The sequence below is a fragment of the Mobula hypostoma genome, chromosome 18 (genome assembly GCF_963921235.1).
Source record: "Mobula hypostoma chromosome 18, sMobHyp1.1, whole genome shotgun sequence".
NCBI classification, from domain to species: Eukaryota; Metazoa; Chordata; class Chondrichthyes; order Myliobatiformes; family Myliobatidae; genus Mobula; species Mobula hypostoma.
Window position 1 is genome coordinate 34,275,460 of NC_086114.1, and position 13,456 is coordinate 34,288,915.

General features: G+C 42.9%; 1 protein-coding gene across 1 annotated transcript in view; it reads left to right on the forward strand.

Moving 5' to 3' along the window:
* Nucleotides 1–2,030: 2,030 nt before the first annotated feature.
* The window catches only part of LOC134358191 (protein TBATA-like), a 46,022-nt gene continuing 34,596 nt past the window's right edge, over nt 2,031–13,456 (forward strand). The window contains exons 1-2 of the mRNA XM_063070184.1: nt 2,031–2,143; nt 5,387–5,443. Of these exons, the coding sequence (XP_062926254.1) occupies nt 5,397–5,443 (47 nt within the window). The 5' untranslated portion in view covers nt 2,031–2,143; nt 5,387–5,396. The remainder of the gene's footprint in view (nt 2,144–5,386; nt 5,444–13,456) is intronic.

The following is a 13,456-nucleotide window of genomic DNA, read 5'->3' on the forward strand; positions in this document are numbered from 1 at the left end:
CAATCTGCTGCTCACTGAGTCAGGAGAAGGATCATTGATGTATTGTACTTGCAAAGAAATGATTACATTATTTTGATTTCAGTAAGGAAGATATGGCATTGAGTCATATGCTTCTAAGGATTTCCTTGAAGCATATCTACCTTTTCTTCAAAAAATGGTTTCTGCTTGTTGAAATGTATGGGTAGGTTGGCATCATATGAAAAAATTGCCTCCTAGTGAAGAACATGTTTCTGGGAACCACATGACTTGGTCATTCTAAGAGTTTCCAAAGCCCAGAGGGATGGTTCTTGGTGTAATGATCAGCTTTGTCCATGACTGATCAAGTCAGTGTGTTCGTTAATTACTACAGCAGTTGAACACAAGAACAGTGAAAGCCATCAAAATACCAGAATGAGAGTGGAAAAACTCCAAGGCCTCCCGAAGCTAAGATTTAATTGCTTGTTGTACGCAACAAACAGTTATGGAGACTTCATTATCATGTATATTATGAGGAGGAAGTTCCATAACTGTGGAGCTCACTGGCAGAGGACTGTAGAGGCCATGTCACTGGGTGAGTTGAAGGCAGAGATTGATAGGTTCTGGTTGGTAAGGGGGTTAAGGATTACAAGGAGAAGACAGGAGAATGGAGTTGAAAAAAAAAATCAGCCATGATTGAATGGCAGAGAAGACAAAATGGGCGAAACAGCCTAATTTACATCATGTGCTCCCTGCTGCACAATCCTGTTAATTGAATACAACAGCTTCTGCTGGAGGAGAGGCAGCAAGGATACCCAGAATCTGGGAGCCAGGAGGCAGAGACTGGAGAGCATCAAGAGGAGCAGCAGGAAGGCAGTGGCTTCCAGAGATGCCCTTACTCAGCACCCTGTGTCATCCTTCAGCTGAGCCCAGGAACCAGGTATTGCCTCTGATAGACACCTTCTGCACAAAACCCATACAGAAACTGCGAACATCCCACACACCAATCACTACCAAGGACAAGGTACATTACAAGGGAGATTATAATTGCAATTGATTATTTGAAAATTGCAAAGGGTAATTGATGATCCCTCAAAACCTGCTTGGCTGGTCTACCTGGACTGATTGTAACTTGTGAATAAACGATAACTGATCCAGTTACTTACATTGTTTGCTACAACTTGTCTGAAGTCCCTAATAGGACCTTGTACCTTGCTTAAAGAAAGTTGACTTACTTATCTGAGAGGGTGAGGATCTCTCCATCTAAACCAGTGCTTGAACATTTATGCACATCAATGGCTTGTAAATGCATGCACAGAAATTTTTTGCAAAGAAACTGACAAGCTACAGAAGATAAAAGCATGATGCCAGAGAGAAGCAGAGCAAGTAGAATATCCTCAATGCAGAAATTAAACTGATAAAATTAAAGGGCAGTGACATTTTTTTAGATGCAGGAAATGTAGATTCATTAAGTGTGCTGGGTTTCTAACTAATTGCATCTGATCCTAGAAACATGTAGTACATTTGAGATTTCTTCAAATTCCCATACCATTGGGAACATTGGAAAGGGATTGGAATAACGTTTCCTTTCAAATTTTGATTTGCCTGAAAATCACTATTGTTAGGCACAGACATATTCATACATAATAAAATAGGGTTACAGAGTAATACCAGGTTTCAAGCAAATTAAGGCTGTTACAGATATGTCTAACAATAGTTTCATTTTTTGTCATGGAATTTGTAATGTATCAATTACAACATTTGATTTGAAGGACTGTAACATAAAGGAATCATTACATTTCTGATTTGAGATTAATGCCAGTGTAATTCCAAAGTGTTTAAAGGCAGAAATCACCAGTTAACTAGTAAATCAACAAATGTGAAGGTAAAAACAGTGTGTAAGAGTGAATTTGGATTTTTTTTTCTCTAGCTTGCTAAATCCTTTTTGCTAAAGGAAAACTGTTTAAAGATTATTAGACTAAATCCTCCCCTGGAGAGACAAACTTCATAATGTTTTTTTTGTTATTGAACTTTTTATCCTTCAGCTTGAATATAATTGATGGTTTAACTTGCTGGGAGTCTGAAGTGATAACAGCACAGTGCAGACACGTGAAAAGCAGAACCAACTGTATATCTCCTTCAAAAAGCCGGTTAAGAATTGATAAACAAACAGAACAGCTTTAGAAAGGTAGGTACATTAGTCACTGTGAGTATATAAAAAATATAAACTTAGAGAAGGCAAATAAAAAGAAGGATGGAAAAGCATATAAAATTGTATTCCAGGTTTCTTAATGATTCTTTGTCACCTCACTGTGATTGATAGCCATCCACTTCATGTCATCAGGATTTTATAGATCAACAACAGAGGCAAATATTTTCTAAATGTGGAGTATTTCATCTGTGATACTTCACCAAAGATAAAGGAATGGTTCATGATTAGCACATCACTTTAAGCTATAAATGGGAAGATTTACAGCATATTTTTGTCATTAATCTGTCTACACCTCCCAGAATGTGACCCATGTCAATGAAAATGTCCATTTGAAAATGTATATCGAACAAAAGTAAAGAGTCATTTAATGGTTTACTAACTTTCACCCTTATTAAACATTCTTAATACATCAGCTGACCCAATTTATGTCATGCCCTTTTTTCTTTTTAGTGAACTTAAAGAACGAACCTGATTTACTTTTAGTTTCTCTTCAAGTCTTATTTCCTACTCATTTTACCTTCCACGGGGGTTCCTTTCATTTACTGAAGGCAATAAGCAATGAGCCTACCAAAGCTGCTCTTCTCATTAAAGGAACATCACCTTTATATTAAAAAAATTGGCAACATTGCTGAGAGATATAGATAGGTTAAGTGAGTGGGCAAGGGTCTAGCAGATGGAGTACAGTGTTGGTAAATAGTCATAGTCATACTTTATTGATCCCGGGGGAAATTGGTTTTCGTTACAGTTGCACCATAAATAATAAATAGTAATAAAACCATAAATAGTTAAATAGTACTATGTAAGTTATGCCAGTAAATTATGAAATAAGTCCAGGACCAGCCTATTGGCTCAGGGTATCTGACTCTCCAAGAGAGGAGTTGTAAAGTTTGATGGCCACAGGCAGGAATGACTTCCTATGACACTCTGTGTGGCATCTTGGTGGATTGAGTCTCTGGCTGAATGTACTCCTGTGCCCACCCAGTACATTATGTAGTGGATGGGAGACATTGACCAAGATGGCATGCAACTTAGACAGCATCCTCTTTTCAGACACCACCGTCAGAGAGTCTAGTTCCATCCCCACAACATCACTGGCCTTACGAAAGAGTTTGTGGATTCTGTTGGTGTCTGCTACCCTCAGCCTGCTGCCCCAGCACACAACAGCAAACATGGTAGCACTGGCCACCACAGACTTGTAGAACATCCTCAGTATCGTCCGGCAGATGTTAAAGGACCTCAGTCTCCTCAGGAAATAGAGACGGCTCTGACCCTTCTTGTAGACGGCCTCAGTGTTCTTTGACCAGTCCAGTTTATTGTCAATTCGTATCCCCAGGTACTTGTAATCCTCCACCATGTCCACACTGACGCCCTGGATGGAAACAGGGGTCACCGGTACCTTAGCTCTCCTCAGGTCTACCACCAGCTCCTTAGTCTTTTTCACATTAAGCTGCAGATAATTCTGCTCACACCATGTGACAAAGTTGTCACAAGTGTGACAAATGTGAGGTCATCCATTTTGGAAGGAAAAATGAAAGTGCAGATTAGCATTTAAATGATAAAAAACTGCAGCTTGCTGCTGTGCAGAGGGACTTGGGAGTGCTTGAGCATGAATCACAAAAGGTTGGTTTGCAGATGCAGCAGTCTATCAAAAAGATAAATGGAATGTTGGCCTTCATTGCTAAAGGGGTTGAATTGAAGAGCAGGGAGGTCATGCTGCAACTGTAGAGGGTACTGGTGAGGCCGCACCTGGAGTACTGGGTGCTGTTCTGGTCTCCTTACTTGAGGAAGGATATGCTGGCTTTGGAGGCGGTGCACAGGAGGTTCACCAGATTGACTCCAGAGATGAGGGGGTTAGACTATGAGGAGAGATTGAGTGACCAGGGATTGTACTTGCTGGAATTCAGAAGAATGAGAGGAGATCTTATAGAAACATATAAAATTATGAAAGGGATAGATAAGATAGAGGCAGGGAAGTTGTTTCCACTGGTAGATGAGACTAGAACTAGGAGACATAGCCTCAAGATTCAGGGGAGTAGAGGTAGGATGGCGATGAGGAGGAACTGCTTTTCCCAGAGAGTGGTGAATCTGTGGAATTCTCTGTCCAATGAAGTAGTGGAGGCTACCTCAGTAAATATATTTAAGAAAAGGTTGGATAGATTTTTGTACAGTAGGAGAATTAATGGTTATGGGGAAAAGGCAGGTAGGTGGAGGTGAGTCCATGGCCAGATCAGTCAAGATCATATTGAATGGTGGAGCAGTCTCGATGGACCAGATAGCCTACTCCTGCTCCTATTTCTTAATGTTTTTATTCCCTTTGTTTACAAGCATGCAAAATAATAATAATTGCATTGAACATCAATATTACATTGAGTTATACTGGTTTTGGTTATAACTGGGTTGATGTATGTAGTCTCTAAATGTTTAGGCCATCCATTTTAACATTGAGCAAAATACCATATTTGAAATAAATATTTGCTTTGGTATACTAAAATATATGGACATATCCCCAGGAGTAACATTAAGCTTTACTGTGAAGCACAGATAGATAGGTAGTTTATTGATCCTATGGGAAATTACAGTGAGAAAGTAGCATTACAAGTGCACATATATACAAATATTAGAAGAGAAGTAAGAAAGAATAAAAAATAATTTACCTCAAACAGTCTAACAGGAGGGGTTATCACTTCCCCGGCGATAGGTTGACTCATTATAGAAAGAATGTAATTCCTAAGTTCTGTCTTTAAGCTTGATGTTTTTATTGAAGCCCATGGAGTGTTTAGATAGAAAGAGTCTGGAATGTCTGGCAAGGCTTGAGCATTAACAAAGACATTACACTTCCAGCCTGGAAAGGTGCCTGAAGCAATAATATATAACAATTTTGATCTGTATTTCAAAGCACAGGTGAATATTGTGCTGGCTGTAATAATGGTAAGATTGCAACCTGTGATTTGCTAAACAAAATTGTTGTCTTAGCTGGTCGGTTCTAAATTACTGCCCTCTTTCCTATCCCTCCTGCTCATGAAGCACCATATTCAAAACAAACGGACTGAAATAGTTTCTGTATTCAAAGTGAGGTCATCAAACTTAATTTCATCTTGCAAAAGTGAGTACACGTGTAACAGTCTATTGTCGAAAGGTTGCTGTTTAAATTGTTTTGAGTGGAGCATACAATTTTTACGTACGGTTTCTCTTTCTTTGTGCGTCTCCTTGTGTGTGCAGAAGTTACATAATGACGACGGCAATGAGTGAAGTTCCAGTATTCAGATCAGAGCAGGAGTGAGTATGATGCAATATAATTACACAACTCAACCTTCTTCTTCTCATGTGTTTTAATTGCCATGTATTTTAGTAAATTGATATTTCAAACAACTCATCAATGCCTGATGAATTTAGTCAGAATTGTCAGTTGGATTGCGGGAGTTCTAAGTAAGAAAAATATTTGATTTCCAAAGATGCTGATCAAAATGACAGTTTCTTGACTGACTCCAAATATGAATTTCTCATCTATGATGTTGTACTTTTCATGGCTTTTCTAGTCCAAATTAATTATTTCTTTCAAATACTTGGATTTAGTTTTAATTGGTTATCACATAAAACCCCAGATTCCTGCTCCTCTGGTGGTCTGGCCTATCAGCTCTGAAATTTACATCAATATATCATTCCATTCCTCCTATTCCAAGTTCCTTGTTGAAATACAGCCTCTGATCAAGCTTTTGATCACACTGCCCTACCCTTTTTTAGCTAGGTATGATCATCAGCATTATTATGTGACATAGGTGATCATGGTCTCATGACTATGATTGTTAGTCATAGTCATAGTCATACTTCATTGATCCCGGGGGAAACTGGTTTTTGTTACAGTTGCACCATAAATAATAAATAGTAATAAAACCATAAATAGTTAAATAGTAATATGTAAATTATGCCAGTAAATTATGAAATAAGTCCAGGACCAGCCTATCGGCTCAGGGTGTCTGACCCTCCAAGGGAGGAGTTGTAAAGTTTGATGGCCACAGGCAGGAATGACTTCCTATGATGCTCTGTGTTGCATCTTGGTGGATTGAGTCTCTGGCTGAATGTACTCCTGTGCCCAACCAGTACATTATGTAGTGGATGGGAGACATTGACCAAGATGGCATGCAACTTGGACAGCATCCTCTTTTCAGACACCACCGTCAGAGAGTCCAGTTCCATCCCCACAACATCACTGGCCTTACGAAAGAGTTTGTGGATTCTGCTGGTGTCTGCTACCTCAGCCTGCTGCCCCAGCACACAACAGCAAACATGGTAGCACTGGCCACCACAGACTCGTAGAACATCCTCAGCATTGTCCGACAGATGTTAAAGGACCTCAGTCTCCTCAGGAAGTAGAGACGGCTCTGACCCTTCTTGTAGACAGCCTCAGTGTTCTTTGACCAGTCCAGTTTATTGTCAATTTGTATCCCCAGGTACTTGTAATCCTCCACCATGTCCACACTGACCCCCTGGATGGAAACAGGGGTCACCGGTACCTTAGCTCTCCTCAGGTCTACCACCAGCTCCTTAGTCTTTTTCACATTAAACTGCAGATAATTCTGCTCACACCATGTGACAAAATTTCCTACCGTAGCCCTATACTCAGCCTCATCTCCCTTGCTGATGCATCCAACTATGGCAGAGTCATCCGAAAACTTCTGAAGATGACAAGACTCTGTGCAGTAGTTGAAGTCCGAGGTGTAAATGGTGAAGAGAAAGGGAGACAAGACAGTCCCCTGTGGAGCCCCAGTGCTGCTGATCACTCTGTCGGACACACAGTGTTGCAAGCACATGTACTGTGGTCTGCCAGTCAGGTAATCAAGAATCCATGACACCAGGGAAGCATCCACCTGCATCGCTGTCAGCTTCTCCCCCAGCAGAGCAGGGCGGATGGTGTTGAACGTACTGGAGAAGTCAAAAAACATGACCCTCACAGTGCTTGCTGGCTTGTCCAGGTGGGTGTAGTCACGGTTCAGCAGGTAGACGATGGCATCCTCAACTCCTAGTCGGGGCTGGTAGGCGAACTGGAGGGGATCTAAGTGTGCTTTGACCATAGGCCGGAGCAGCTCCAGAACAAGTCTCCCCAGGGTCTTCATGATGTGGGAGGTCAATGCCACCGGTCTGTAGTCATTGAGGCCGCTGGGGCGCGGCGCCTTCGGTACGGGGACGAGGCAGGACGTCTTCCACAGCACAGGAACCCTCCGGAGCCTCAGGCTCAGGTTGAAGACATGGCGAAGTACTCCACATAGCTGAGGGGCACAGGCTTTGAGCACCCTGGTACTGACACCATCTGGTCCTGCAGCCTTGCTTGGGTTGAGACGTTTCAGCTAACTTCTCACCTGTTCAGCTGTGAAGCCCACCATGGTGGTTTCGTGTGGGGAAGGGGTATAGTCATGAGAGCAGGGTGGGGGACTGTGAGGAGGGGTAGGAGGGGAGAGTGGAATATGTGTTGGTTGGGGGCCAACAACTGTTCTTGGCAATTATTTCTGCAAAAGTGGTTTGCCATTGCCATTTTTTGGACAGTGTCTTTACAAGACGGGTGACCCCAGCCATTATCAATACACTTCAGAGATTGTCTGCCTGGCGTCAATGGTCGCATAACCAGGACCTGTGGTCATACGACCATTCACTTCCTGCTCCCATAGCTTCATGTGACTCTGACTGTGGGGCTAAGCACGAGCTATTCCTTGACCTGCAGGCTAGAGGAGGGAAGGGGCACTTTACAGGTCCTTTGGTACAGGTCTCTACCAAAGGACCTGTAAGGTGCTCCCTTCCTCCTCTAGCCTGCACCTACCATCCGCTAGGTGTAATTTATCAAAAAGATTAAATTCAGCAAAGCCCAAATAAATTGAACTATAGATAGTTATTTGAAAATGAAATTAATTAATTCACTGTGACTTAAATTACCAAATCAGCTAAAAATTTGTCTGGTTCCATCATTGTCCGACTCTTTCCTTGTCTATGCTCATCCTTATGTACACCATTACTAACTGACTATTTCTGTCTGGCCTCTCTCAATCAACTTCATAAAACTAAGATCATCAAAATGTTGTTGCCTTTCTCCTAACTCACTCGCTACTAACCTGGCTTGCCTTTGGTTAAGCTATGATTCTGTTTTTAAAATGGCTCTTGATTGTAAATCGCTTTATGATTATGCTTGCCCTTTTTTCTGTCATCTGCAGCAGAGGTATCCTTCTAGGATATTTACATTCCTCAAATAATGGTCACTTAATTCTGGATTTATTCATGCTTTAGCTCCATTCCTTCCTAAATCTTCCCCCTTTTCTACCCATCTTCTCTCCTTCAAGACTGCTTAAAATCTGCATATCTAAACAAGCTTTCAGTTGAGTTCATGAACTTGTAAAGCTGCGCAAACGAACATTTGGGAACTAATATCTAAACTGGAAGAGCGATATACAGATTAGTAAAGTGAGATTCTGGCATAATCATATACATGGAACCAAACCTTTGGGCCAGCATCGCAGTCTCTCTTTAGCAATCCTTCAGCCTACCCTGTCTTTACCAAAGGTAGCAACACTGTGATATAATTCAATTTAGAATCTTTCATAGCATTATGTGAAATATGGACAAGCAAAACTTATCCTGATTAACACCTGCTATCTTCCCAAATATGATCAATCAGTGCTCCTTCATGTTTAATATTTAAAAAAACAAGACAACTGAGCTTCTTTATGACAATATAGCAACCTATTGAGCTTATCGGGTCCGGAAAGCCACAACTGACATTGGAAATACAATAGGAGATAATTAAGTTGTCTTTACACCTAAATCACTCTCCATTGCATTCTGTGGAAGCATGGAAGCTTATGCCTGGGCATCCATGCAATGTTGTGGGGTATCACCAGCAGAAGAATTGTACTTCCATACCTCATGCAATCATTTGGCCCACACATCACCATTACTATCTTCTTCTTTGAAGAGTGCAGAATGACATGCTGGGGACAGCAATAAAGATAAGGTGTCAAACTGGCATAGCTGCAACATGGGTCTGCATGCATTCTAAACAGCACAATCAGCAGTAAGGCAATTCAATGACCGTTACATCAGATCAAAGCTTTAAGCCCCACAACTTCCAGTTGTGAATGCTGGTGGACAGTTAAACAATGTGGCATTCGGGCTCTGGGTCTACCTTCACCTCTCGACCCAGAGGCAACATGTGGTTCCGATGGAGTACTTTGACAGACCCCTTCCCATCCTCGGGTCTCACCCGGTAAACAGGGAGGTAATGGCAGCCGCTAACTCGGAGGTCTCACCCCGAACTGGGGGACGAGGCCTGGCCAAGCCTTCCCACTCCACGCCTCCACCCCTGGCTACTGGCACCTCCCCTGGGGCCTCATCTAGCTCCTCCTCCGGGGTGGGGACCAGCCCCGTCTCTTTTGCAGCGGGCTCTGCCCTCGCCCTACACCCTCGCAGACTCCATCTAGCTCCTCCTCCAGCACCTCCTCACTTTCGTCCTCTGGGAGGGTGTGGAGACCCCACGGCCCTGCCTCCCCCTGGACGTGGATTGTCGCTGGTAGTTCCAACGTCATGACGTCGGCACTCGTCCGCACCAACATCCTGCTGGACTCCAGTTCTTTCCCACCCCTTCTAGCTATAAGTTCTACCTGCCCGATACCTTTAATCAAACTCAACCCTCCCACTAGTACATCTGCCGAAATGTGGAAATCGACCCCACTTAGCATGCATGCATAATTCACTGGAACATCCTCGAATTCACCCAACTAACAATCTTATCTCGATCCATCTTTGCACTACTTAATACTACGACTATACAGCTTTACTGAAAATCCAAATCCCGGATGGTATCCCCCACTTGTAACGCTCAGTTATATTGGCTCATATATGTCTAGGGGAAATCCCACCCAGAACCTGCCACAACGCTTCCCATGGAGTCGGTTGCTGCCCGAATCAATCCCAAACATCAATCATCAGCCAGCACACCCAGTACGTTTTACCAAGTACACTTTATAGATATTACTAATTCTATGACATTAATATAAATTTGATACAGAAAAGGAAGTAATGAAAAAAAAAGGCGCCAAGACTTATCAAAGTCCAAGTTCTTTGCGCGCAACCGTTGGAACTCAATCGATTCCTGACGACCACCCGAATCCTGTCGACTCACGGCTCGGGACCACCCGGAGTGATTGACCGGAGCCTTTCCGCACGTCCGCCGTCCTCCCCGTCTCTCCTCCGACTCCCCACCAAAACCCCGTCCACCGTCCTCCCCGTCTCTCCTCTGACTCCCTGCCAAAAACCCTGTCCCCAGTCGTATGATACAGCATTATCATCCGAAAACAAAATGATACATGACCACCCATTGGCTAATAGCACCCTGCTGTCTGTATTAACCCAAGAAACTATCTAGCTAGAGACTTTCACAGCATTTAACATAACAAAGAAGCATTCCCCAGTATAACATAACAAAGAAGCCATTTTAGATTTAACATACAAAAAAAGAAAGACACCGTACACTAGTAACCAAAACATCGTGGCTAATTATTATCAAATTAGGTGTAAGGAAACTGTTGGAAGATAATATTAGTGTTATCAAGTGTCATCTCACCATTACACAGCATTCCTCAGTTTGAGTTTCTCCAGGGACACAAGCTCCAAACCCAGACATCCCAACTCTCCCGGAAGTTCCAGGAGCCTCCCACATATGAATAGTGGCTCCCTGATGCCCGCAAATTATATGCAATGTCACGGAAAAGCGAGCGAGAGAGAGCACGAGAGCAAACAAGCGAGAGAGCGAGAGTGAGAGAAAGCAAGCAAGAGCACGAGAGACCATGAGAGAGAGAGCGAGAGTGAGCCATGGCAGAGTGTTCCAAAAAAAAAGAAAATATAAAACGTACATCACCCCAGACTACACTATAGTGCACCCCTGCCTAATAGGGGTCAAAAATAATGACAGTGTTGCTCACTGCGCTGTTTGCAACAGTGACTTTTCTATCGCCCATGGTGGGTTAAGACTGTAAAAGACATGTTGAGGTGAGTTTAACAGGTGTCATTCATTCATTAGCATAGCTAACATTATTTAAACTAGCTGGCTGGCTGCTAAGGAGCTACTCTATTGCAGACATCCCACCTCTCCCGGAAGTCTCCCGCAAATTGATGGTGCTACCTCCCTGAAATCAGTTTTTGCAGGATGGGATGTCAGCAAACCTCATTATAGCCTTAGCACATACATAAGCAATAGAGCTGGATTCAGGAGGTTAAAGAGACATACAACACAGAAATAGGTGCCAGGAACAAGCGAGTCTGCAGTGACCATAAGACCATAAGACCATAAGACAAAGGAGCAGAAGTCGGCCATTCAGACTATCAAGTCTGCTCTGCCATTTTATCATGAGCTGATCCATTTTCTCCTATTTAGTCCCACTCCCCTGCCTTCTCACCATAACCTTTGATGCCCTGGCTACTCAGATACCTATCAATCTCTGCCTTAAATACACCCAATGACTTGGCCTCCACTGCTGCCCGTGGCAAAAAATTCCATAGATTCACCACCCTCTGACTAAAAAAATTTCTTCGCATTTCTGTTCTGAAAGGGCGCCCTTCAATCCTAAAGTCATGCCCTCTCGTACTAGACTCCCCCATCATGGGAAACAACTTTGCCACATCCACTCTGTCCATGCCTTTTAACATTTGAAATGTTTCTATGAGGTCTCCCCTCATTCTTCTAAGCTCCAAGGAATACAGTCCAAGAGCGGACAAACGTTCCTCATATGTTAACCCTCTCATTCCCGGAATCATTCTAGTGAATCTTCTCTGTACCCTCTCCAACGTTAGCACATCCTTTCTTAAATAAGGAGACCAAAACTGCCCACAATACTCCAAGTGAGGTCTCACCAGTGCCTTATAGAGCGTCAACATCACATCCCTGCTCCTATACTCTATTCCTCTAGAAATGAATGCCAACATTGCATTTGCCTTCTTCACTACTGACTCAACCAGGAGGTTAACTTTAAGGGTATCCTGTACGAGGACTCCCAAGTCCCGTTGCATCTCAGAACTTTGAATTCTTTCCCCATTTAAATAATAGTCTGCCCGTTTATTTTTTCTGCCAAAGTGCATAACCATACACTTTCCAACATTGTACTTCATTTGCCACTTCTCTGCCCATTCTTCCAATCTATCCAAGTCTCTCTGCAGACTCTCCATTTCCTCAGCACTACTGGCCCCTCCACCTATCTTCGTATCATCAGCAAACTTAGCCACAAAGCCATCTATTCCATAATCTAAATCGTTGATGTACAATGTAAAAAGAAGCGGCCCCAACACTGATCCCTGCGGAACACCACTGGTAACCGGCAGCCAACCAGAATAGGATCCCTTTATTCCCACTCTCTGTTTCCTGCCAATCAGCCAACGTTCTATCCAGGTATGTAACTTTCCCGTAATTCCATGGGCTCTTATCTTGTTAAGTAGCCTCATGTGTGGCACCTTGTCAAAGGCCTTCTGAAAATCCAAATATACAACATCCACTGCATCTCCCTTGTCTAGCCTACTGGTAATTTCCTCAAAAAATTGTAATAGGTTTGTCAGGCAGGATTTTCCTTTAAGGAATCCATGCTGAGTTCTGCCTATCTTGTCATATGCCTCCAGGTACTCTGTAACCTCATCCTTGACAATCGACTCCAACAACTTCCCAACCACGGATGTTAAGCTAACAGGTCTATAATTTCCTTTTTGCTTCCTTGCCCCCTTCTTAAATAGCGGAGTGACATTTGCAATCTTCCAGTCCTCCGGAACCACGCCAGAATCTATCAACTTTTGAAAGATCATCGCTAATGCCTCCGCAATCTCCACAGCTACTTCCTTCAGAACACGAGGGTGCATTCCATCTGGTCCAGGAGATTTATCTACCTTTAGCCATCGTATGATCATTTACACTAATCCTATGTTAATCACCTTTGGAATTCACCCCCCATTCTTCTCAATTCCCTTAGCTTCAGTGGCCAATTAATCTTCCAATCTGTAAATTTCGTCACAGGGAGAAAATGCAAACCCCACACAGACAGCATCCAAGGTCAGGATCGAACTAGAGTCCCTGGCATTGTGAAACAATGGTTCCACTAGCCAGACTACTGTACTGCACCATCTGCAAGGTGAGATGACAGTAACTACTAGTAACATCGGTGCCACATTTGGCAGTGAGGACACTTGGTAAAACTGAAGTTAATGGGCGGTTCACATTGAAGTTTTTCCTTTAAAACTCACCACTGGCTGCAGTCATTTATTACACAAAGG